We start from the raw sequence: 24,255 nt of genomic DNA, 5'->3' as shown, positions 1-24,255 counted from the left end.
CCTTAACCACTGAGTGAGGCCGAGGATTGAACCTGCATTCTCTTGGATACCAGTCAGGTTCTTAACCCATTGAGCCACAACAGGAACTCCAAAAAGGGAAAAAAAATTTTTTTTTTCTTGCTCCAAAATTGGCCAGCAAATTTTAGGTATTTGACTTAATTTTCAAGAGCCTGTGAAAAATACTGACATTATTAAATTCACTTGGTTATCAGTGTTCTACAGAAAGATCCTTGAAATGATTTTTTTTTCTTTTTCTTTTTTTTTCTTTTTGTAGCCACACCTGCAGATATGGAAGTTCCCAGGCTAGGGATTGAATCAGAGCTATAGCTGCCAGCCTATGCCACAGCTCATGTAGGCTGGATCCTTAACCCACTGAACGAGGCCAGGGATCCAACCTGCATCCTCATGGATACTAGTTGGATTCATTATCACTGAGCCATAATGGGAATTCTGAAATGATTTTTTAATGAGAATGAATACATTTGGCATATTAAAATGACCGCATTTATTCACCTTAGTTCAACTAATCTTTTAAAAACTTTTCTTGTTTTATTAAATCTATGACTTTGGTCAAGAAATACATATTTTAATCGTATACATTTTTTAAATCTTTGATTTTATTGTTTTACTTCTCAAATTAAGCTTAGAGGAGTTCCCACCATGGCGCTGTGGAAACAAATCCAACTAGGAATCATGTGGATACGGGATCCATCCCTTGGCCTCGCTCAGTGGGTTAAGGATCTGGTGTTGCCGTAAGCTGTGGTGTAGGCTACAGACGTGGCCCGGATTTGGTGTTGCTGTGGCTGTGGCATAGGCTGGCTTTGTAGCTCCGATTGAACTCCTCCGTATGCTGTTAGTGTGCCCCTAAAAAAAAAAAGCTTAGAAAGGATTTCTTTTGAATTTATTTCTCATGTCTAACAATGTTTTGCAATTATGTTACAAGCTTGTATTATGTGCCTTGTTTAAACTGTTTATACAATTAGAGCACATGAAGATTAGACCACATGAAACTCTGAAAAGGAATTCTTTTTGTTATTTAGATTCATTTTAAATGTTCTGACATAGTCATTGTCTAAACATTTATTTAAATTCAAAGTTACTTTTCTGTGAACTCCCATAATGGTGGAATACAAGATACAAGCATTTCTTAGTTGGCACACTTGCTATCTTCTCATGAATAGCATTCAGTTCTGAGTGTGCATTCAAGAAATGCATCATATTAATTTTGTATTGAATTAAAATAAATTTCTTGCTGTACTCCTAAAAGATATCTGAGAGGGGAGGCTTTATATGTCAACTATCAGAAAATGAAATGAGCCAATTCAGGTTTAATATTTATTTGAACCCCAGGAACAGAAATTTTTACATTTGGGAATTTAGTACACTTGTCTCTTATCTATGAGGGAATGTAGAGCATTGTTTTCAGATATATCAACTTCCTCCATTTTGGTAGAAGAAATTAGGGTAGTGCAATTTAATCCTCAAATAGAAACACCTAAATGTGTATCAGCAAGTGTAGGAAAACATGAATTTCATGATTCTAATCCCCCCTTTTAGTAGTCTAAAAAAGTCAATGAAATAAAACGTGTTTTGGCTTCTGCCACAAGTCTATCCCATTGCCAGTTACAGTGAGCTGGTGCAAGAGAATATGAATTGTGTTTTCAATAAATTGGCTACCTAAGCGAAGTAAGGAGTCAGAGCCTGGTGCAACCTTGTACTCTGATTCTACAGGCATAAGCCACGGTGAAAATTCTATAGAAGAGTAGCCTCCCATTAATCTCTAGGAAAACATGCTATTGGCATTCTGCAGAAGGGGTTTCACTAGTCTTTGCAGCAGACAGGTAATTAATTATTTAGTGCTGCTTTCTTTATTTATATGGCTTAAGTCAGATTTCCCTTCTCTGTTTGCTATTATGGTTTTCCCCAAACTGAAGAGTTGAGGTTTGGTAATTTATCTAATGTTACATTTATATTATGTAATAATTGTAAATTATCTTACCAAAGGTAATTACTTTTTTTTTTTTTTTTTTTTTACTATAGTTGATTTACAGTGTTCTATCAATTTCTGGTGTACAGTAAAGTAACCCAGTTATATATATATACACATTCCTTTTCTCACATTATCCTCTATCACGTTCCATCACATGTGATTAGTTCCCTGTGCTATATAGCAGGATTTCATTCCTTATCCACTCCACATGCTATAGTTTGCATCTATTAACCCCAAACTCCCAGTCCATCCCACTCCTTCCCCCTCCCCTTACTTTTCAATAGTAGGCCTTTTTTTAAACCCATAACACAGTCAATATTGAAGAATATATCTATCCTTACAGCATTGTTTTTGTGGAGCAGTATATTCCATGTGTTAATTGAGGATGCTAGGATGTTTTTTGTTTTGTTTTTGCTTTTTAGGGCCGTACCCACAGCATATGGAGGTTCCCAGGCGAGGGGTCTAATAAGAGCTACAGCTGCCGGCCTACGCCATAGCTACAGCAATGCAGGATCTGAGCTGCGTCTGTGACCTACACGACAGCTCATGGCAGCGCCGGATCCTTAACCCACTGAGTGAGGCCAGGGAGTAAACCCACAACCTCATGGTTGCTCTTCAGATTCGTTTCCACTGTGCCACGACAGGAACTCCTGTAGGAGGTTTTTTTGACTGTTGTTTCAGATCCTTATGAAGTGATCCCCTTTATCTGTAAGGAGGACTGCTTGGGGAAAGTGAGCATGAGGCCCCATCAGTGATAGCAAGTAGGGTGAAGTAGGTGTTTCATGTCTTTAAATCAGTATTCCTCAAACTTTTTTTGTTATTACACTTCCATGGAGCCTTTTTAGGTATTTTCGCACTAATAGCCCCATGCCCACTGGATTTTTGATAACACAAGTAAGTGCTTATGTACTGTATGTGCATATGCACTTTATACTTTAAAAGAGCAAGTATAAAACTTACTCTTTTTATTCAGTACAAGTTTAAGAATAATTAAACCACTTTGTTGTATAGCAGAAATTGACAGAACATTTGAAGTCAACTACGGTAAAAAAATCTTTTGAAAAATAAATCTTTACGGAAAAAAATAAGTCAACTACCTCATATGGTCATGTGTCTTTAATTAGTCACTATGCATTAAAAAAAAGAAGAAGAAGAATTAAACCAGGGAGGCATGGATTGGGAATTTGGGATTGGCATATGCACACTATTGTATGTGGAATGGATGGCCAACAAAGACCTCCTGTTTAACACAGGGAACTCTACTTAATATTATGTGACAATTTAATGTGGGAAAAGAATCTGAAAAAGAATATATCATATTTCATATCCTTGTTAGCAATAAATGTAAATGTATACTAAGAATTGCAGTGCAATGAAATTGATTGATTGATTGATTGATTGTCTGTCTTTTTAGGGCCACTGTTGTGGCATATGGAAGTTCCCAGGCTAGGGGGTCGAATCAGAGCTATAGCCGCAGGCCTATGCCAGAGCCACAGCAACGCCATATCTGAGCTGCGTCTGCAGCCTGCACCACAGCTCACAGCAAAGGCCAGAACCGAGCTGTGTCTGTGACCTACACCATAGTTCATGGTAATGCCGGATCCTTAACCCACTGAGCAAGGCCAGGGATTGAACTTGCGTCCTCATAGATCCTAGTCGGATTTGCTATCCACTGAGCCATGACGGGAACTCCCTAATGAAATTTTTTAATTATTCGAAAGTTATTTTTTCTGCTAATGTAAAACAATTTAAAATCAATTAAAAATTTTTAGTGAACTTAATTTTTAAATTTGCTTCATATGAGAAAATAACTTTTAATTTAGCTGGTAGATAATCATTTAGATATTGGTTTGGGGGCACTTTACATAACTATTGAGAGGTTGAATAACTTACAGAATTAAAATAATAAAATGTAAATTATTTCTTATAAGAGCTCACATGACAAATGGCAAGGCAGTCAGCAGGTACCCGAAGGCCGCCTCTTGTAGCATGACTTTGAGATTGAGGGGGTAATTGAGAGAAACACCTCCAACCATTGCCATCTGTTTTTGTAGCCCTGGTCTTTGTACATTTTGTTTATCTTCCTTGGACTTGATATCAGTGCCACTTATGTGATGAGGCCCAAGAAAACCCAATGACATAAATCACATGTTAAGAAGTAAGATTTTGGAGTTCCCATTGTGGCGCATTGGAAACGAATCTGACTAGGAACCATGAGGTTTTGGGTTCGATCCCTGGCCTTGCTCAGTGGGTTGAGGATCTGGCATTGCCATGAGCTGTGGTGTAGGTCGCAGAAGTGGCTCAGATCTGGCATTGCTGTGGCTCTGATGTAGGCTGGCAGCTACAACTCCAATTAGACCCCTAGCCTGGGAACCTCCATGTGCCGTAGGTGCAGCCCTAAAAAGACAAAAAAAAAAAAAAAAAGGGGAGAGAGAGAAAAGAATTAAGATTTTGTCAGATAGCTTTTTTGAGCTTTGGAAAGCCACAAATCATAATTATCAAAAAAATTTTTACTCTCCTACATAACCACTTTTCTTCCCTATTAGCTACAAAACAGATGGCACATAGTATTTATTTCTTATGGGTTACTTATTATGATTTAAAGGATTTGAACATGATATGGTCAATAAAGTTTTGTTAAGTGACACTTTTTTTTTTTTTTTGGTCTTTCTGTCATTTCTAGGGCTGCACCTGCCTCATATGTCGGTTCCCAGGCCAGGGTCTAATCAGAGCTGTAGCTGCCGGCCTACACCACGGCCACAGCAACTCGGGATCCAAGCCACGTCTGCGACCTACACCACAGCTCACAGCAACTCAGGATCCTCAACCCACTGAGCAAGGCCAGGGATCAAACCAGCAACCCCATGGTTCCTAGTCTAATTCGTTAACCACTGAGCTATGATGGGAACTCCTGTTAAGTGATATTCTTAAAAACGCTAAGAGTTAACATTAAATCCCAAATCAATTATAAAAATGTATTAACATTAAAAAGATAAAAAAAAACTCCCTCAAGATCATCCTATGTTGTTATTAATGAACTTCTTATGTATAAATTGCTTGTGGAGTTCCCACCATGGCGCAGTGGAAATGAATCTGACTAGGAACCATGAGGTTTCAGATTCTATCCCTGGCTAGCTCAGCAGGTCAAGGTCGCAGACACAGATCGCAGCTCGGATCTGGCGTGGCTGTGCCTGTGGTGTAGGCTGGCAGCAACAGCTCTGATTAGACCCCTAGCCTGGGAACCTCCATGTGCCAGGGGTGCGGCCCTAAAAAAAAAAAAAGTGCTTGTAATCAGGTTGAGCCCTGAAGCTAATATTCTTACTTTGAATTTTCCCGTAAGTATTTCTTGATCATTTCTCTCTGCTCTCTCCCTTCCCCCTTCCCCTCACCTTACCCCCCTCCCACCACCTTTCCTTCCTTTAAAAAAATTATTTAATGGGTAATGATTGTGGCATTCATAAATTCCAGGTAAGTAACATAATAGCTTGCTTTTATATACTTGCTTACCTTTTAGAATATTTCAACAGAGACAGTCTTTATTAATCTGTATTAACAAGAATGTATTTTTCAAAGAGTTCTCTTTGTGGCTCAGTAGTAACGAACCCAACTCATATCCTTGAGGATGTGGGTTTGATCCCTGGCCTCGCTCACTGGGTTAAAGGATCTGGCACTGCCGTGTGGTGTAGGCCATAGATTCGGCTCTGATCCCGAGTTGCTGCTGCTGAGGTGTAGGCCAGTGGCTACAGTTCTGATTTAACCCTTAGGTGGGAACTTACATATGCCATGGGTGTGGCCCTTTAAAAAAAAAAAAAAAAATAATAATAATAATAATGGACTTTTGATACCTCAGTAAACTGCAAGTTTGCTTCTCCTTTCTTTTGCTCCATCTCAGCTCCTGTGTACCAAGGAAAAATAGATCACTTTGCTAAATTTCTGAACCAGTTTCATTTTTTTTTTTTAAACAGCTTCAGGCACTACTTCAGATTTGGCCTAAACTGCCCCCGCGGGAGGCCCTGGAGCTTCTGGATTTCAACTATCCAGATCAGTACGTGCGAGAATATGCTGTTGGCTGCCTGCGACAGATGAGGTATCTCTTGCAGGTGGCTTTTTTTGGATCATGGAGTAACTTGTGGGTGGGAGGAGAAGTTGAGGTCTGCTTGAATGTCTCATAAGAAAAGAAAGGGCTTGGAATGATTTAGAGTTCGAAACACTTGTTCCCTTTCTCCCTTCCACTCTTTCATATGCTCAGCCTCTCATATTTACTTCATATTATAAAACAAAAAACAAACAAAAACTGGGTCAGCTGGTCCCCAATGTCACCCTCATGTTCCATGACTCTGAGTCAGGAAGAGTCATAGGACTCAGCATATAGTTACTCTTGGCTAATATTTATTACAACAAATGGATACAGAGCAAAATTGGGAAAGGGAAAAGATTCATGGGGCAAAGTCTGGAGGAAACCAGGCAGAAACCTCTAAAAGTCCTTTTCCTGTAGAGTCACGCTGAATACACTAAATTCCTCTAACAGCAGTTGTGACAACACACCCAAATATTGTCTACCAGGGGAGCTTGCTAGAGATTCGGTGGCCAGGGTTGTTTTTGTTTGTTCATTTGTTTGTTTTAGTGGGGGCGGCTAGTCTTACAAGTACCCTCTGCCTAGCATATCTCCAAATTCTAAACTCCTGGAAGGAAAAATGGGTGTTAAGCATAAACCATACTGTTTGCAAAAAACCAGTCTAGTCCCAGTGAGCCACTCTTATCTGTTAGGGCAGTGAGAAGCCTTCTGAAGTCTATGTTCCCAGATATCAGCCAAGGGCTAACCTTGTAAGCATGCTTTTTCAAAGAATAGCACTCAGGGTTGCTACTATGTTAACTCTTTCCTGTCTGCTACCCAGAATTAAGAAGTGTTAATATTTTGTCTTTTTTTTTAAGTTTGTATTTTTATACAATTAACATTACAGTTAAAATCCTCATAGTGTGCTCACTCAGTCCTGATACTTACACTTCCCAGAGGTAACCATTATAACAAATTTGGTGTGTATCCTTCTATACCAGGTTTTCCTTTTTTTACCACACTTATATGTCTATAAAATATAGATATAATATTGTATATATAAAAATCACATAAATGTGTCTTTCCATAAGTATTTTTTTTTAAATTCAACATTAGGTTTTTGAGATCATTCTCTCCCATTTCATATAAATGTAGTTTATTCCTTTCACTACTGTGTAATATTCTGTTTTGGGGTATACCTTATTTCCTCTATTTCCCTATGGAGAAACATTTTTAATTTTCTCAAAATTTCGTCATAACAAACACTGCTGCAGTGAACGTATTTGTAGAGTCCCTTTTGGGTAGTACATGTATGTGAATCAAGGGGATTTATTTAATGAAATGTCATTATTGAGGCAGTCTCAGACAAATGGCATTTTCAGGTTTATACATTTTCTTTCTAGCCTCAAAATGAGGGATTATACTGTATGATTATTTAAAAAAAACAAAGTTCGCAGAAAATTATGGATACTGTGACTTTTTTCCCTTCTTTTTAAAATAAATCATTTATGTTTTAAATTGTGTGATATCCAAAAGAAATTACACAAACTCTTCAATAGTGATTATTTTGGACGAGTGAAATAGGAAGTTTAAGGAAAGAGGAAGCCTCTTTTCTGTACTTCTGGCTTTACGAGTTTTATAATGGGAATGGATTTTACAATAAGCTTAAGAATGTTGTATAGATAGTTTTAAAAATGAGGATCCTGGTGTTCCCATTGTGGCACAGTGAAAACGAATCTGACTAGTAACCACGAAGTTGCTGGTTCCATTCCAGGCCTTGCTAAGTAGGTTAAGGATCCGGCGTTGCTGTGAGCTGTGGTGTACGTCACAGACATGACTCAGATCCTGCATTGCTACTATGGCTGTGGGGTAGGCTGGTGCCTACAGCTACCTTTGGACCTCTAGCCTGGGAACTTCCATATGCCAAGGATGTGGCCCTAAAAAGCAAAAAAAATGAGGCTCCCAATCTCCCAAAGTTTGCATTGCAGTCCTGAGAGGGAGGGGCTGCCTGCTCCCTTTGGGCTGAGCCAAGTGTTTTTCTTAAATAGATCCATGGGAGGAGACTGCTGTGATTCTCATGTTCCATATAGATAATTCTGATGTGTCTTCCTATGTTAAATTTTCTCATCATGGAGGTTTTTTTCTCTATAAAGTATCCTAGGTTTCAGTCCCAGGTCTGCTTTGGATGACTTTTTAACCATTTATTGGTCAAGAGTATACTCATTAAATAGAGGACTTGGGTTGCATATCATACCTGACTGCTGGAATTGTCTATGATGGAAGTTCTTTACATTTGAATGGTTTGGGGGTAGATACAAGATAAAGAGCCCCAAATTTAATTCACCTCGTTTAATTATAATATTTTATATTAATTCAGTGAATCCATTCCCACTTACAAATATACTCTTTATCATTCAAACGATAAAGTTTTGAAGTTAAGATTTTCATTGTTGGGAGTTCCTGTCATGGCTCAGTTGTAACAAACCCAACTGGTATCCATGAGGACGAGCGGTTTTAATTCCTGGCCTCACTCAGTGGGTTAAGGTTCCAGGGCTGCCGTGAGCTGTGGTGTAGGTTGCAGATGCAGTTTGCATCTGGCATTGCTGTGGCTGTGGTGTAGGCCCACAGCTACAGCTCCCATTCGACCCCTAGCCTGGAATCTTCCATATGCCGTGGGTGCGGCCCTAAAAAGACAAAAAAAAAAAAAAAAGATTTTCATTGTTCATTCATTATCTGGGAGAAGAAATTACTTAACTGTAATGATAGGAAAGGAAAATAAATTGCTGAAGAACTGATGGAATTTGTGTTTTCAAAAGCTGGTTGGTTGACTATGTCAATAACCCTTTCAGCGTGATCAGAAAACTATTACCTAATTTTTTTTTTTTTTTTTTTTTTTTTGTCTTTTTGTCTCTTTAGGGCTGCACCTGCAGCATATGGAGGTTCCCAGGCTAGGCATCTAATCAGAACTACAGCTGCCGGCCTACTCCAGAGCCACAGCAAAGCCAGATCCGAGCCAAGTCTGCGACTACACCACAGCTCACGGCAACACCAGATCCTTAACCCACTGAGCAAGGCCAGGGATTGAACCCACAACCTCATGGTTTCTAGTCAGATTCATTTCTGCTGAGCCAGGACAGGAACTTCATGTTACCTAATTTTATTTTAACCTGGTGTGATTGTAAATACAATCATCAGTTGTGTCAACCTAGATAATAAAAATGCCCCATGTATCTGTTCTTTGTTCCTTTTCACTCCCCCTTCTGATCAGAAATCCTCCACCTTTCTTGTGTTATTATAACAGTGAATCAGTGAATGTATGCATACAAGTTTGCCCCAAAACAACCGCCAAGTTTCAGTAAGTTAGTATTTAATAGTTTGATAGGAAAGGGTTTTTTTCTAGCACTGGTTGATAGATGACTTACTCTGTTTTTGTTTCTTTCAGTGATGAAGAACTCTCTCAATATCTTTTACAATTGGTGCAAGTTTTAAAATATGAGCCTTTTCTTGACTGTGCCCTCTCTAGATTCCTACTAGAAAGAGCACTTGCTAATCGGAGGATAGGACAGTTTCTATTTTGGCATCTTAGGTAAGTCTTTTATATTTCAAATTGAGTCCACCATGTATTATAAATATTAATCAGCATAATACAGGACATTTAGCAAAATAGTCTAGCTGCTTTTGTTGTATCTGAGCCATCTATAAATTTTTGCTTTCTTTGTATCTTCTATTTCTTGATACTGAGACTTTTTTTTTTTTTAGAGTATAGTTGATACACAATGTTGTGCCAAGTTTTAATACTGTTTTTCTTTTCCATCCCGGTCTTTCCTAGGAGACTGGATATAGTTCCCTGTGTTATATAGTAGGACCTCATTGCTTATCCATTCTAAATGTAATAGTTTGCATACTATTATATGTAATAGTATACTATTAAATTAGTATTAGTATATTAGTATATTAAATAGTATATTATTAAATGTAATAGTACATTCCCAAACTCCCAGTCCATCCCACTTCCTCCCCTTTGGCTTTCACAAATCTCTTCTCTCTGTGAGTCTGTTTCTGTTTTGTAGATAGGTTCATTTGCACCATGTTTTAGATCTCACATATAAGTGATGTCATGTGATACCTAGACTCTTAATTTTCATGATTTGGCAAAGTAGCTTAGATAAGTGTCCCTCCGTGCCTCCTAGATTTTTAGCTGAAACTAGTAATTATTTTTAACTGAAACTAGTTGGATGCTTTCCTTCAATTTTATGCTTGTGTCCTCTTCTTTTTAGTTTTTGTGATTGTTTGGTTTTAATTTGTTATTGCCCTGTTTTTTTAAGTAAATTGACCTGTTACTATATCCGCTTGCATTAGCCTGATAGTCATATAGGCTCAAACACATTCTAGGGAAAAAAAAGCCTAGATTTTCTTAATTTCCTTCCCTACATATTATGATCTTGATGGCCTTTTTTACATTGTAATGTTTATCTTTTTGCTGTTCCTTGTGTTTATTGTTGCTTTTACAAATAGGGTTTTTGTTTGTTTGATTTTCCTTTTAGATCTGTATACTGGCTTATTTAAGTGGTTACTTTCCAATTGTAATTTCCTCTGTCCTTTATCTTATTTCTTTCCTATTTAGAAGAGACCTTTCAGTATTTCTTTTAGAATGGGTTTATTATTTCAGTATTCTTTTAGGTTTCGTTTGTTAGAGAAATTCTTTATCCATGTATTTTAAATGATAATATTGCTGGGTAGAGTGTTCTAGGCTGTATGTTTTTCCCTTTTAGAACTTTGAATATATCTTGCCACTCTGGTCTGGCCTGTAGTGCTTTTGTAGAGAAATCAGCTGATAGCCTTATTGGGGTTCCCTTATAACCAACTCTTTGTTTTTCTCTTTCTGCCTTTAGAATCCTATCCTTATTTTTAACTTTTGCCATTTTATTATAATATGTCTTGGTTTGGGCTCAACTTGTTTGGGTCCCTCTGTGCTTCCTGCATCTTGATACCAATTTCCTTTAGATTTGGAAAGCTTTCAGCCATAATTTCTTCAAATACATTTTCAATCCCCCTTTCTTTTTCTTCTCTTTCTGGAATCCCTATTATGTGTAAATTGGCCCACTTTATATTATTCCATAGATCTCTTCTATTGCTTTCATGTTTTTTCATTTGGTTTTCTGTCTGCTGTCCTGATGAGTGATTTCCATTATCCTATCTTCCAAGTCACTGATTCATTCCTCTGCATTATTCATTCTGCTCTTCAATGCCTTTAAGTCAGCTTGCATCTCTGCAAATGAATTTTCTTGGCTCCTCCTTATATTTTTTAGTTCTTTTTTAAAGTACTCTCCAATACTGTTCATATCTGCTCTTAATTCCTTCATATTTGCTCTTGATTCCTTCAGTACTTTCACTATCTCCTTTTTTAACTTGGTGTCTGTTAGACTTCAGAGGTCTGTTTCATTGTTTGCTCCTTCAGGGGAATTCTCCTGGTTTTGTTTTTTTGTTTTTTTGTTTTTTTGTTTTTTTAATGGGAATGGCTCCTGAGCTTCTTCATTTTGCTTATCTTTTCTTATTCTGTGAGATTAGGGAAAATTACTACTGTAGTTTTAGAAGGCAATTTATATGCAAGAGTGCCCATGGGTAAGTTGTTAGGGCTTACTTTTTTTTTTTTTTTTTTTTTTTTTTTTTGAGTGTGATAGCTTCTTTTGGTTTCATTGCTTACTGTTTCTTTCCTCGTTGTGTTCAGGCTGCTATCCCCTTTATTGGGGGGTGGGGGGTGTGCTGGTGTACAGCCTATGCATGCTTCCAGGGAAATGGAGGCAGTGGGCAGTGCCTGTAGCCAGTGCCTGGTTGCTGGGCCCTTGACAGTGGTGGGGAGTTGTGGGGAGGTACCACAGGCTGCTCCTGCTTCAAGCACCCAGAAAGTGGCACTGACCCTCAGAGCATTTGACAATGGCAGCAGCAGGGCATGTGCATTCTCAGGGGAGTGAGGACTACAACAGGTAGTACTCTTGCTCTATTGCAGTGCCCTCCTCTGTGGCGACCCTTGAGGTGGTGCCTATTCATAGACTCCTGGTGGTGGCGGGCTATGCCCACCTCTGCAGTCTGAGATGGCCACCACGGTTTGCCCCTGCTGTTGGAGACATGTGCAAGAGTTGCCTCGCTGCCTGAGAGCTAATGCATTTGCAGAGAAAAATATTCCGATTGTGGTCTAACCCCTCTTTCGCTCACCCTTCCCAACAATGGTGCCTTCCTTCTCCTGTGGGACCAGGCAACCTCCCACACTCCCTCTGTGTGGTGCTCTACCCCCCAGCCCATAGCACACCCAATTTCCAGCCCGTCGGCTGTCTCCACACAGCCAACCCTAGTCTTCTCCCCAGAACTGCTTCTGGAGCCTGAGTCTCAGTGCCTGGGCCCCCTCCCCAACCAAGTGTCTCAGGCTGTGGTGTCCAGGGGCGGTGGTACCAATGATCTATGTGGCTCTCTCTCTGCTTTGCCATCCTCAATCCAGCTGCTATGCTTTTCTCCAAGGCTTTGAGGTCCCTCCATCTTGGCTGATCTTCCCATCAGTTAAGTGGCTTCCCAGGGTGTGGAGTTCTTTTCTCTTTCACAGCTTCCTGTCAGGTGTGCTGGTTCCATCCTGATTCCTTTTTTTCCCTCTTCTCTCTCTCTCTTTCCCTTTTTTTTTTTTCTTTCTTTTTTTCCTCTGCCCAGTTATGTGGAGGGTTTCTTTCCCTTTTTGGAGGTTTAAGGTCTTCTGCCAGTATTCAGTAGATGTTCTGTGTGAATCGTTCTACATGTGGATGTTTTTGTTTGTTGTGCTTGTGGGAGAAGGTGAGTCCTATGTGCTACTCCACCATCATCTTGATTCTCTGCATTCAGTTTCTCATTTCTAACTCTATATCAGACATTTGTGACATTTTTCATCTGGTCTTCCAAGTATTGAAGTTAGTCATTAACAGAAAAACATAACTTTTCTTTCATTTGGTATAACTTCTAAGTTTTTTCTTATTTAAAAAAATTTTTTTTACTATAGTTGGAGAAGAAAGGCTCTTTAATTTGTCTTATTTTCTCATTCATTTCAGTCTTCTTAATTTTAAATCCTTCAAGGAATAACAAAATAAGGTATTTCTTCCTTTTTCTAATGGGTACACCATTCTTTAAGTGAGAAAAAAATCAAATAGAAGTTAATTGAGGGATTAGTCAATTGTGATGAGTCAGACCCATGTTTCATCTTAATTATCTCTAACTGGTAATATTACAATTTCATTCCAAAAAACAAGATAGGAAATGTTTGGATTTCTTAGAATAATTAACTGGTAATAAAACCATGTATTTTTCTGAACTACAGTGTTGAAAGAATTTGATAGTTGAGTATCCCACTAAACTATGCACAAGGTGATGTTTTCTCCTTTTCTTTGCTTAGCTGTTAATTTAATAATAGACTAAAGAAGTCCGTATTTTTATTTGGTGGCCTGAAGTGTTTGGTAAACCATCTTACTGTTAACTTTCTGCAGGTCAGAAGTGCACATTCCTGCTGTCTCAGTACAGTTTGGTGTCATCCTTGAAGCATACTGCCGGGGAAGTGTAGGTCACATGAAGGCACTTTCCAAGCAGGTATCCACTTACTTTCATCTTCGCTTTCACTTTGCCACATGCTGTTTGATAAATTGCATTACATGCTGTTTCTCCCATCACATTATTTCATAGAGGTTTTGATAACTGAACCCAATTAATACGTTTTAAATATTTATTTTATTATTTTATTTTTTTGGCTGTGCACGTGGCATGTTGCAGTTCCCAGGCCAGGGATTGAACCTGTGGCACAGCAGTGACCCAAGCTGCTACAGTCCCAATGATGGATCCTTAACCCACTATGGCACAAGAGCACTCCAGTACACTTTTTAAATTAAAATTTAAGCCAAATAATGAAGTTTCAGCAAATTAAACAGTATTAATTGAATGCTATCTGAAAAAATCAGTCGATTCCTCAGGGTATCTATGTTAATACCATGCCTTAAATTTTAGTAGTAAATACCTATTTAGACATGTTTAACAGTAGATTGGATGGTAGCAAAGGTTGTGAAATCTTTAGATCCTTTTTTTTACCTGTGAATTACTCTTTCCAGTTAGTGTAATGTTTTTTCCAGTTACTGTAATGTTTATGATTCATATCCTCTGCCATTTGTTTTAGACTGAGATAGTTTGACAACTAAGTCTATAGGTGTTATAGCTTCTAGAATTCAGAATCCTCAGGCTACTTTTTAAAACTTTGTATGCATGTCTGAATTTGTGATACTTTCCCACATTCTCTCAATTTCTTCCAAGGCCTTCATTTTCTAATCATTGAAGATGATGAGATATTAATGATATTAATAGATCAGATAGTAAATGCTTGCTTCATGCCAGGAACCATACTAAGTGTTTTAAGTATGCTATTTTACTTTCCTGATACTGCATCACAGTAGTTACCAATACTGCTGTGCAAGGTGAACATCCAGGACTCCAAGAGATTAAGTAACTTGCCTTAAAAACCCACAGCTATTAAATGAAAGTTTCATACTTAGGTCTGTGCAGCTATAAACCTAAAACTCTTACTATACTGGGAGTTTTCAAACCTTTATAGTAGCACCACTCTCTTTATTTATTTTTAGGCCACATCTGTGGCATATGGAAGTCCCTGGACCAGGGATCAAATCCAAGCAGTTGTGACCTATGTCACAGCTGCAGCAACACTGAATTCTCAGACCACTGTACCACAACGGGAACTCTCCAACTCTCTTTTAAAAATCAAATCTTAGGAGTTTCTGCTCTGGCACAGTAGGTTTAGAATCTGATTTGAGCATCTCAGGTCACCCTGAAGGTGCAAGTTTGATCCTCAGTCCTGCACAGTGGGTTAAAGGATCTGATGTTTGTACAGCTACGGCGTAGGTTGCAGCTGCAGCTTGGATTTAGTCTCTGGCCCAGGAAATTCCATATGCCATGGGTACAGCTATTTAAAAAACAAAAACAAAAAACCCTTAAAGGTAGATCCAAGTCTATTTTTAAAATAGACTGCAATGTCATTTTATCAGTATAAATGTACTTTTGAAGCTGAAATAAAACATAAACCATTAAACAGAACCATTAAGCTATTTTATTGAATACAGATTTTCATTGGGGGTTATTGTCAACAGTTGTCTCAGTATCCAGTTATTTACGTTTTTTGTTTGGGGGATAATCCTGACTTATATTGTTAAGGAATTGAAATAGTAATGATTTTTAAATAGCTTCCTTGCAAATGAGAAGCATAACTGTGGCCCAGGCTTGATTTGCTGATGCGTTCTTGGTCCCCCGATGTGTGAGTTGAGAGCATTTCTGCCATCAAGTGAAACAAACTCATATTAGCTTCTTCATGCTTGAATTTTTCATTGATAAATAGCAATGATATGTTCTTGTTCTCCAACAATAATATTTCTTGAATTGAATATTATCTAACCTAACACAAGCAGGTTTTTTGTTTTGTTTTGTTTTGTTTTGTTTTTTGCTATTTCTTGGGCCGCTCCTGAGGCATATGGAGGTTCCCGGGCTAGGGGTCTAATCGGAGCTGTAGCCACTGGCCTACGCCAGAGCCACAGCAACGCAGGATCCAAGCCGCGTCTGCAACCTACACCACAGCTCATGGCAACGCCTGATCGTTAACCCACTGAGCAAGGGCAGGGACCGAACCCGCAACCTCACGGTTCCTAGTCGAATTCGTTAACCACTGCGCCACGACGGGAACTCCCAAGCAGGTTTTTTTTAATGGTTTAATATACATTTACCCAGAACCTATTCTTTGCCAGGATTTGTGTTAGCTGTAGGTGCTGTGAAGTCACATTAGCTATGCTGTGGTCATCAAGTGTTTCATATTCCATAGCGTAGGTATACAGATATACAAATACACACACACATATATATGGGGAGAGAGAAAAAGAGAGAGATTAGGGGGCTGATCGGTGAGATTGTGATTATTATAAAGAATTGGCTCAAGTGATTATGGAGGCCAAGAAGTTCTAAGATGTGCAGTCATGCAAGCTGGAAATCCAGCAGAGCTGATGGTGTAGTTACAGCTTGAGTCTGAAGGCCTGAGAACCAGGAGAGCCAATATTGATGAGTGCCAGTATGAAAGCAGACAGACTTGACACCCAAGAAGAATCATTATTCAGTTCCAAGTCTAAAGGCAGGAAATGAACAATGTACCAGCTCAAGACAGGGAGGTGGAATTTCCTTCCTGCTTATAGGAGGGTCTGCCTTTTTGTTTATTCAGATGTTTGAATGAGGTCCACCCACATTAGTAAAGCTGGGCAATCCACTTTATTCAGTCTACCTATTCAAATGTTTATCTCATCCAAAAACACCCTTTCTGACACACCTATGATAATTGGACCAGGAGTTCCCATTGTAGCTCAGTGGTAAAGAATCCCACTAGTATCCCTGAGAACGCAGGTTCGATCCCTGGCCTTGTTCAGTGGGTTAAGGATCCAGTGTTGCTGTGAGCTGTGGTGTAGGTCAAAGATGCGGCTCGGATCCTGAGTTGCTGTGGCTGTGATGTAGACCAGCAGCTGCAGTTCTGATTCAACCTCTATCCTGGAATCTTCCATATGCCGCACCTATGGCCCTAAAAAGACAATAATGATGATAATGATGATATTGGACCAAATATCTGAATATTCCATGGTCCAGTCTCATTGATACATAAGATTAACAACCATCACAAATCAACTTGGCATCCATAAACCCATACTTAATCTCCAAATAAAAACAATAACAAGGTCATAATTCTACCTAGCATGATATAACTATCCTGAGGACAAGTAATCACACGTTAACCTTTTTCCCAGAAGAGGAAATAATGTCCTTCAGTGGTGTTTGCTATTCTCCTTGATACTCTGTAAATTAAATAATATGATGTAAAATTAGCAGAACTTAAATAGTTTAAGAGTTAATTAATGATACAGAGTTAACATATGTTAAGAGTGGGATGGAAACAGAGACATTTGTGATATATACGTACGTGTGTGTGTGTGTGTGTGTGTGTACGCGTGCATAAACACATGCTCATAACCCAATGAGTTACTCATGATAGTCCTCTTTTCTTTAACGATCATGTGATCATATCTGGTGTTTATCACTACCCTCTTATAACCCATTCTGTATTTCCTTTGCCTTCAGCAGGCACCTCAGTTGGTTGTGTTTTTTACCTGCTGGGATCACCTACACCTTCATTCTTGAAGGATCTGGGCCATTAGTAGTAGTCCTACCTGGATTGACCTGTAATTTTCCATTGATCTTTATTATAAGGACATGGTAATACTAAGAGATCATCTCTGTTCTAGACATATTCTTCCCTAATTTCCCCTTTGTAGTCAGGATCAATCACTCTAGCCAGCACCATAATGCCCTTCTTTGCTTGTTGATGCATAGGCATGAGGAGTGCAAAATAGCTGGGCAGGAATCTGACCTTCCAATTCAGTAGAATCATTGTTTTGTGTCCCAGTGGAATCATTCTTTTCTCTGTAACTAAGACCTCTTTGCCAGCAGAGCATAAGATCTCAGCAAAAGGAATAAAAAATTTTGTTAGTAGGTCAGTAAGGGTAATAGTGGATAGTGCTCCTTCCATTTCCACACCTTGATACCTGGACCTGTGAATCCTGATTATTGGAGAAACAGCATCATATATTGGGTGCTGATTCAGAGCATATATAGTCTCCTACACAACCTTGTCCCAGCCCTGCAGAGTATTACCACCTAGCCAGCACTGTATCTGAATCTTTAAAAGGCCATTCCGCTATTTTATCAAGGAATCTACTTTGAGGTGGTGGGGGAATATCGTAAAGCTAGTGAATTCCACAAGCAGGAGCCCAGTGCTATGAAATGAGTTCTTTGATCAGAAGCAATGCCATGTAGAATGCCATTAGGGTTACAAAGATATTTTGTAAGTTCATGGTAGTTTTGGCAGAAACATTGCATGTAGGAAGATTTATAACCAGAAGGTCTGTTCCAGTAAAGACACTGCCCTTTCCAAAAGAAAGCAGTCCAGTGTAATCAACCTGTCATTCAAATTCACCATGGCCTCATGGGGAGTTCCTTATGATCAGCTGACAAAGGAAGAGAAGACTTAATCATGGTTTACAGAAGACTCTACACAATATGTAGGTACCATACAAAAGTGTACAGCTGTGGTACTACAGCCCCTTTCTGGAACATTCCTGAAGGACAGTGGTCAAGGGAATACTCCCAGGGTGCAGAACTTTGGAAAGTGCACCTGGCTATTCACTTTGCCTGTCTTTCATGAACCAGGTGTTTTCTGACCCACCATGCCACAAAGATGGGTGAGTACAGTAGCACTTGATCATCAAGTCAAAGTGATGTAGAGGAGATGGGTCCAATCAGGCCCCGACAGCACAAATTACATAAAGAACTGGCCTAAACATCTATGGTCTCCCAGTTCTGCCACACTACCTTTTCTCTATTTGCCTGCACCTGTCATTCAGTAGCTGGCTGACCATCCCCAGAAAATGATACCATATTGTGGACTCAGGAAAGAGGCTTGCTTTTATCCATAGAATGGGTCACCCTATTCACTTGATTATAAAAATCTGCTTCCAAGGTTAAACCTTGGCTTGTGTCCAGTGGGACACAAATATCTTTTATTTTTTTGCTCATTCAGAGAGGTCTGTTACATCTCTTCCTTAAATTTCCTTATCACTAGTTTTGCAGCTATGTCGCTTCTAAGTCCCTGACCATGAGCCAAATGTTGGTCACAGCTTGTGAATTGGTGTGTCATCACACATATGGCCATTTCTCCTTCTAGGTAAAGTAACCATGCAACCTGAGCCGTCTGCCATGGTTACTTTTTGGCTAGTGGTTAAATATTCCCTCTTAGACTTTGCTCCTTGGCAGATTGTTTTTTTTCCTCGAGGCAAAGACTCTCCTACTTTTTTGCCTTTTCTGGCTTCTCTATCTCACTTGATGGCTGTTTGTTTTCCCATTTCTAACATTCTGTTCATTCCTGTACCTCTATGGTATTACACCCTATTTTTATATGAGATCTCTGTATTAATTTCCACTTCCACTACACTTTTCTAACTCATTTGCACTGCCAGAGGAACTACCATAGGTTTTCATAGGTGATTTTAGTATTTATGGTTTTCCATTCATGTAAAAACAACTATATCTGATCCTTCCTTTTTGGAAAGCCCTTCAATGGTAATAATAATTGCTAATATTTATTCACGTATTATGGGCTGTTTATTCTTCACAACAAGATGAGATAGATTTATGATTAGTCCCCTTAATTTTATGGTTCTCTTCAATATATCTCATACCAATGTCTCATGTGTCAAAGTTACCATCCTTGTCCAACCCATTGTCCTTTCTTACTTGGATGTTTTTGTTAACCTACTAAATTGTGCCCCTTATTTCCATTCTCCCACACGTGTGCATGCACACACTCCCCTCCATTCTCTACACAGCAAATAAAGTGGTCTTTATAAAATGTAGATGGGGAGTTCCTGTTGTGGCTGAGAGGTTAACGAACCCAGCTAGCATCCATGAGGACGCAGGTTCGATCCCTGGCCTTACTCAGTGGGTTAAGGATCTGGTGTTGCTGCAAGCTGTGGTGTAGGTCACAGACACGGCTCGGATCCTGTGTTGCTGTGGTTCTGGCATAGGCCGGTGGCTACAGCTCCAATTTGATCCCTAGCCTGGGAACCTCCACATGCTGTGGGTACAGGCCTTTAAAAAAAAAAAAAAAACCAAAAAAATGTAGATATATATTTTTTTAAATCCCTATAGTAATTTTCATTGCATGGAGAATAAAATCCTTACTTTAATGTATTTTAGACCCCATTTGATGAGGTCCTTACTTCTTTGGTCTCATTCATATGGTCAGAGCCCACTGGATATTTTCTTCGTTTTCTAGGAACCTCAGTTTGACTTTTATAACAGCAGACATGTGACATATGTTAGATTACATTATTCTACTCTTTTTCTTGACTGATGAAAAGCCAGGGGAAGATTGTACCCTTCACATGGCATTTCTTATTATCACTGTAAACCTAAAGTGTGACAAGGTGTTGAAACACTTAAAGCATTTGACTTATGGCCATGTGGGTATTCAGAACACTGTTCCAGGAAATGGATATCAACATAATTAGTGATAGAGCCTGAAAATTCACAATTGTACAAACATGGAAGAAATTCAAATTTGAAATACTTCAAAAAGTTCCTGTGTGCATAGCCCATTTTTCTCTTAGTTCCCTTTTCACCAGTGTTTGTACAGCTCCAGAAATTGTTGAAAAACGGGATGTCTGTGGTTTTGACAGATGGCTAACTTGGCAAGCTTTAGCCCATCTCGATTTTATCATCAAGCTACATAGAACCTTCCTAGTTTCCTGTGAGCAGGCCCTTAGCCTGTCTGTAGAAACTGCATGCCTGAATTCATCTCTCTACAGTCTTGGTGGTTTCCTTGCACAGAAGCAAATTTCAGAAATGAAAACATAGTATAAAATAAATCTCCTGTGTGGAAATGCAAGCCATGGTATTCACAGTGTTTGTTGTAAACATATTTTATATGCTTGTTAAATCCAATTTACATGTAGATATACATACTCTGTTTTTATCATTTATTTCCAGTATAAGTGACACAATGATAAAATGTTTCTTTTAATGCTTTATGGTTGGTTGAAGATGGGTCTTACAGAATTTGACATAATACTACATAGAAAGACCTTTAGTTATTAAGCAATAAAGTTGACTTTTAATCATGTTTTTTGAGGAGTTCCCTCTGTGGCACAAAGGATTAAGGATCTGTGTTGCCACAGCTGTGGCGTAGGTCACAGCTGCAGCTTGGATTCAGTCTCTTGCTCAGGAACTTTATATGCCACAAGTGTGGAAAAAACCAGCAAAAAACCACAAGTTTTGTATTCAGTTGCCCATTGTTGATTCACATTGTACCACTTGCATAATTTTTGAAATTTGCATAATTTTTGATAGCCAGAGTTACCTCATTATAAAGACAAAATAATTTAGACTTGATCAACAGCTTCTGTTGTCTATTCATATTCATTTTACTGTATAATAATTTACTTTATACTGTTAGTAAAAAGAGGATATACTGAGAAGATGTCATACAAGAGTAATGGCAAAGATATTAAGGTTGAATGTCTGCCCCAGGGTTTCTTCTTTTTTGGGCCACACGCATGGCATATGGAGGTTCCTGGGGTAGGGGTTGAATCGGAGCCATAGCTGCTGGGCTGCCATAGCTGGACACCACAGCTACAGCAACGCCAGATCCTTAACCCACTGAGTGAGGCCAGGGATCAAACCTGTGTCCTCATGGATACTAGTCAGATTCATTTACACTGAGCCACGATGGGAACTCCATGGTACATAGATTTTCCTTTCATACAATAGAGTTGGCCAAATAGAGTGGTTCAGATTGTGTTTCAAATTCTTTTATTCAGTTAGTTCCAGAGTTCTGAGTAAAGTTTCATAATTATCTTTTACCTACAATTTATGTCTCTTTTCTTTACTTTGTAAGATCTTCTTTAAGAAAAGGGTTCAAAAATATTTGAAAAAATGGTGCTTTAAGTAACAAGTGATTCAAGTTAATTAATTATGTTGGATCTAATGTATTTGTCATAAAGCAAGCACTGTTTTTACTTTACTGGTTGTCCTGTGTGTATGTCGGGGGGGAAGGGGAATGGTTACTAATGTAATCACATGGTATTGTTATTAATATAAGTGAATTTTGGTGGTGGGGAAACTTATTTTGCAGGTTGAAGCACTCAATAAATTAAAAACTTTAAATAGTTTAATCAAACTGAATGCAATGAAGCTGAATAGAGCCAAAGGGAAAGAGGCCATGCATACTTGTTTAAAACAGAGTGCTTACCGGGAAGCCCTCTCTGACCTGCAGTCACCTCTGAATCCATGTGTCATCCTCTCAGAACTTTAGTAAGTGACTGTCTGTACTGTGCTTGGTGGATCTCCCATTAAGTAGTAATGCAGAAGGGATTTCTGAGTTACTGCCTTAGGGGATCAGAGGGGCCAGCCTAAGTAAGTGGAATGTAATTAAAGAAGGAAAATCGTAAAGTCTTCAGAAGTTATTCTTGTATTTAATAGGATATATGCCTTCTAGCTAAATGTACCTGTGGGGTTAGTGAAAGTTAATACAAATTAATTTCCTTTCAATTGTATGTAATTAAATTTGTTTTTTATTTTACTAGTTTCTAAGGCTTGAAACACCTATGTAATTAAAATGTTGGCAGCAATCATAGACTGTTTACTAGATAACTTTCCTGTTTCAAAATAAGATTTTGAAAGAATTTGGAAATTCATTTACTAATTTTTTTATTTCCTACACTTAGGAATAACGGGAAAGTGATAATTGTAATCATCAGTTTTCAAAATTGATATCTCTTTAAGAAATCAAGAATGAACTCACAATCCAATGTTACATTCTGGTTTTGTTTTTTTGTTTTTTGGTTTTTGGTTTTTTTTGGGTCTTTTGTCATTTTAGGGCTGTACCTGCGGCATATGGAGATTCCCAAGCTAGGGATCGAATTGGAGCTGCAGCTGCCAGCCTACACCACAGGCACAGCAGCTCGGGATCTGAGCCAATTCTGTAACCTACACCATAGCTCACAGCAATGCCGGATCCTTAGTCTACTGATCAAGGACAGGAATTGAACCCTTGCAACCTCATGGTTACTAATTGGGTTCATTAACCACTGAGCCACGATGGGAACTCCACATTCTGATTTTTTATTGTCTCTGTATAAAAACACAAAGTCAAGGAAAAATAAGGAAAGAAAAGGAGGAATTTTAAGTGCAGTTGTGAGAAGGGCAAATCTGGGTTTTCAGTGCAGTTCATCTGGCATCTCTGCATGCCAGCCAAGACTATGGTCCTTGTTGCTTTTCTACCAAGAGAAAATATTGTAGTTCTGACATCTCTAGACCTGAATAAAACAGGTCTTCATGAAGGATTTTTCCTGTTAATTTATCATGGCAACATTACAGTCTTACCATATCTTTAAATTGAAGTGTGCTAATTTTTCCCTTTTTTTTTTTGTTTTTTTTTTTGTTTTCAGTGTTGAAAAGTGTAAATATATGGATTCCAAAATGAAGCCTTTATGGCTTGTGTACAACAACAAGGTGTTTGGTGAGGATTCAATTGGAGTGATTTTTAAAAATGGTGATGGTATGTACTGAAGTTTTTACAGTGCCAAATTCCTTATTATTTTTCATTTGTTGTCTTTTGGTTTTTCTGAAAGGTGATATGTAAATGCATAACAAATAGCAGCCGAGAGGTAGCTGTCAATGGCTATAAAGTTGAATTTGGCATGCCATAAATTCTTTTTTTTTTTTCTCTTGGAAAATGATTTCCATAGTTTACTTAACAAACCTTGTTCTAATAAACCTTCCTTTTTTCCCTACAAAATAGAGTTGTCTACTCCTTTGGTAAAAAGCTCGTGAAATACAAGAGAATATTTTAAATAATATAGTCATATATCCTGTTTCAGTGACAGCAATTTTGATATTGCTGCCATAGTTTTGTATTTTAATTAAAATGTGTTACCATAGTTTATCAAGGAAAGCCTCTGAAGTAGTCACACCATCCAGAAGGCACTCATGACTGCTGTCACTGGTTAGTTGTGTGATTATAGGTAAGTCATGTAAAATTCATTGAGCTTCAGGTTCTTCATGTCCATGAGAATTATAGCATCTCTGTGTTGTGTTTATTAAAAGGAATTAAGTAAGATTACATAAGTAAAATGTTCTTAGAATAGTATCTGCTTACAACTATATCAAAAAGAACTTGGAGTTCCCGTCGTGGTGCAGTGGTTAACGAATCCGACTAGGAACCATGAGGTTGCGGGTTAGGTCCCTGCCCTTGCTCAGTGGGTTAAGGATCCGGCGTTGCCGTGAGCTGTGGTGTAGGTTGCAGACGAGGCTCGGATCCCGCGTTGCTGTGGCTCTGGCGTAGGCCGGTGGCTACAGCTCCGATTCAACCCCTAGCCTGGGAACCTCCATATGCCGCGGGAGCGGCCCAAGAAATAACAACAACAACAACAACAAAAAGACAAAAGACAAAAAAAATTAAAAAAAAAAAAAAACAAAAAAACTTGTATTGTTTTCTTAGATATTTAACCCCACTTGACCATATAAATGTCATTGTGTGAAATTCGGTACTTTCACATCC

The 24,255-nt window shown here is 38.6% G+C and overlaps 1 protein-coding gene across 7 annotated transcripts in view; it reads left to right on the top strand.

The window, feature by feature from the left end:
• PIK3CB (phosphatidylinositol-4,5-bisphosphate 3-kinase catalytic subunit beta) overlaps nucleotides 1-24,255 on the top strand; it is a 183,808-nt gene that overhangs the window by 135,250 nt on the left and 24,303 nt on the right. For all 7 annotated transcript variants that reach the window (XM_021069526.1, XM_021069527.1, XM_021069529.1 and 4 more), the window contains 5 exons: nucleotides 5,956-6,077; nucleotides 9,487-9,630; nucleotides 13,544-13,643; nucleotides 21,829-22,007; nucleotides 23,144-23,253. In XM_021069526.1, coding sequence (XP_020925185.1) covers nucleotides 5,956-6,077; nucleotides 9,487-9,630; nucleotides 13,544-13,643; nucleotides 21,829-22,007; nucleotides 23,144-23,253 — 655 coding nt within the window. The remainder of the gene's footprint in view (nucleotides 1-5,955; nucleotides 6,078-9,486; nucleotides 9,631-13,543; nucleotides 13,644-21,828; nucleotides 22,008-23,143; nucleotides 23,254-24,255) is intronic.

This window comes from Sus scrofa, chromosome 13 (genome assembly GCF_000003025.6).
Source record: "Sus scrofa isolate TJ Tabasco breed Duroc chromosome 13, Sscrofa11.1, whole genome shotgun sequence".
Classification (NCBI taxonomy): domain Eukaryota; kingdom Metazoa; phylum Chordata; class Mammalia; order Artiodactyla; family Suidae; genus Sus; species Sus scrofa.
Note: the sequence above shows the minus strand (reverse complement) of the source record. Positions and strands in the feature narration are given on the sequence as shown.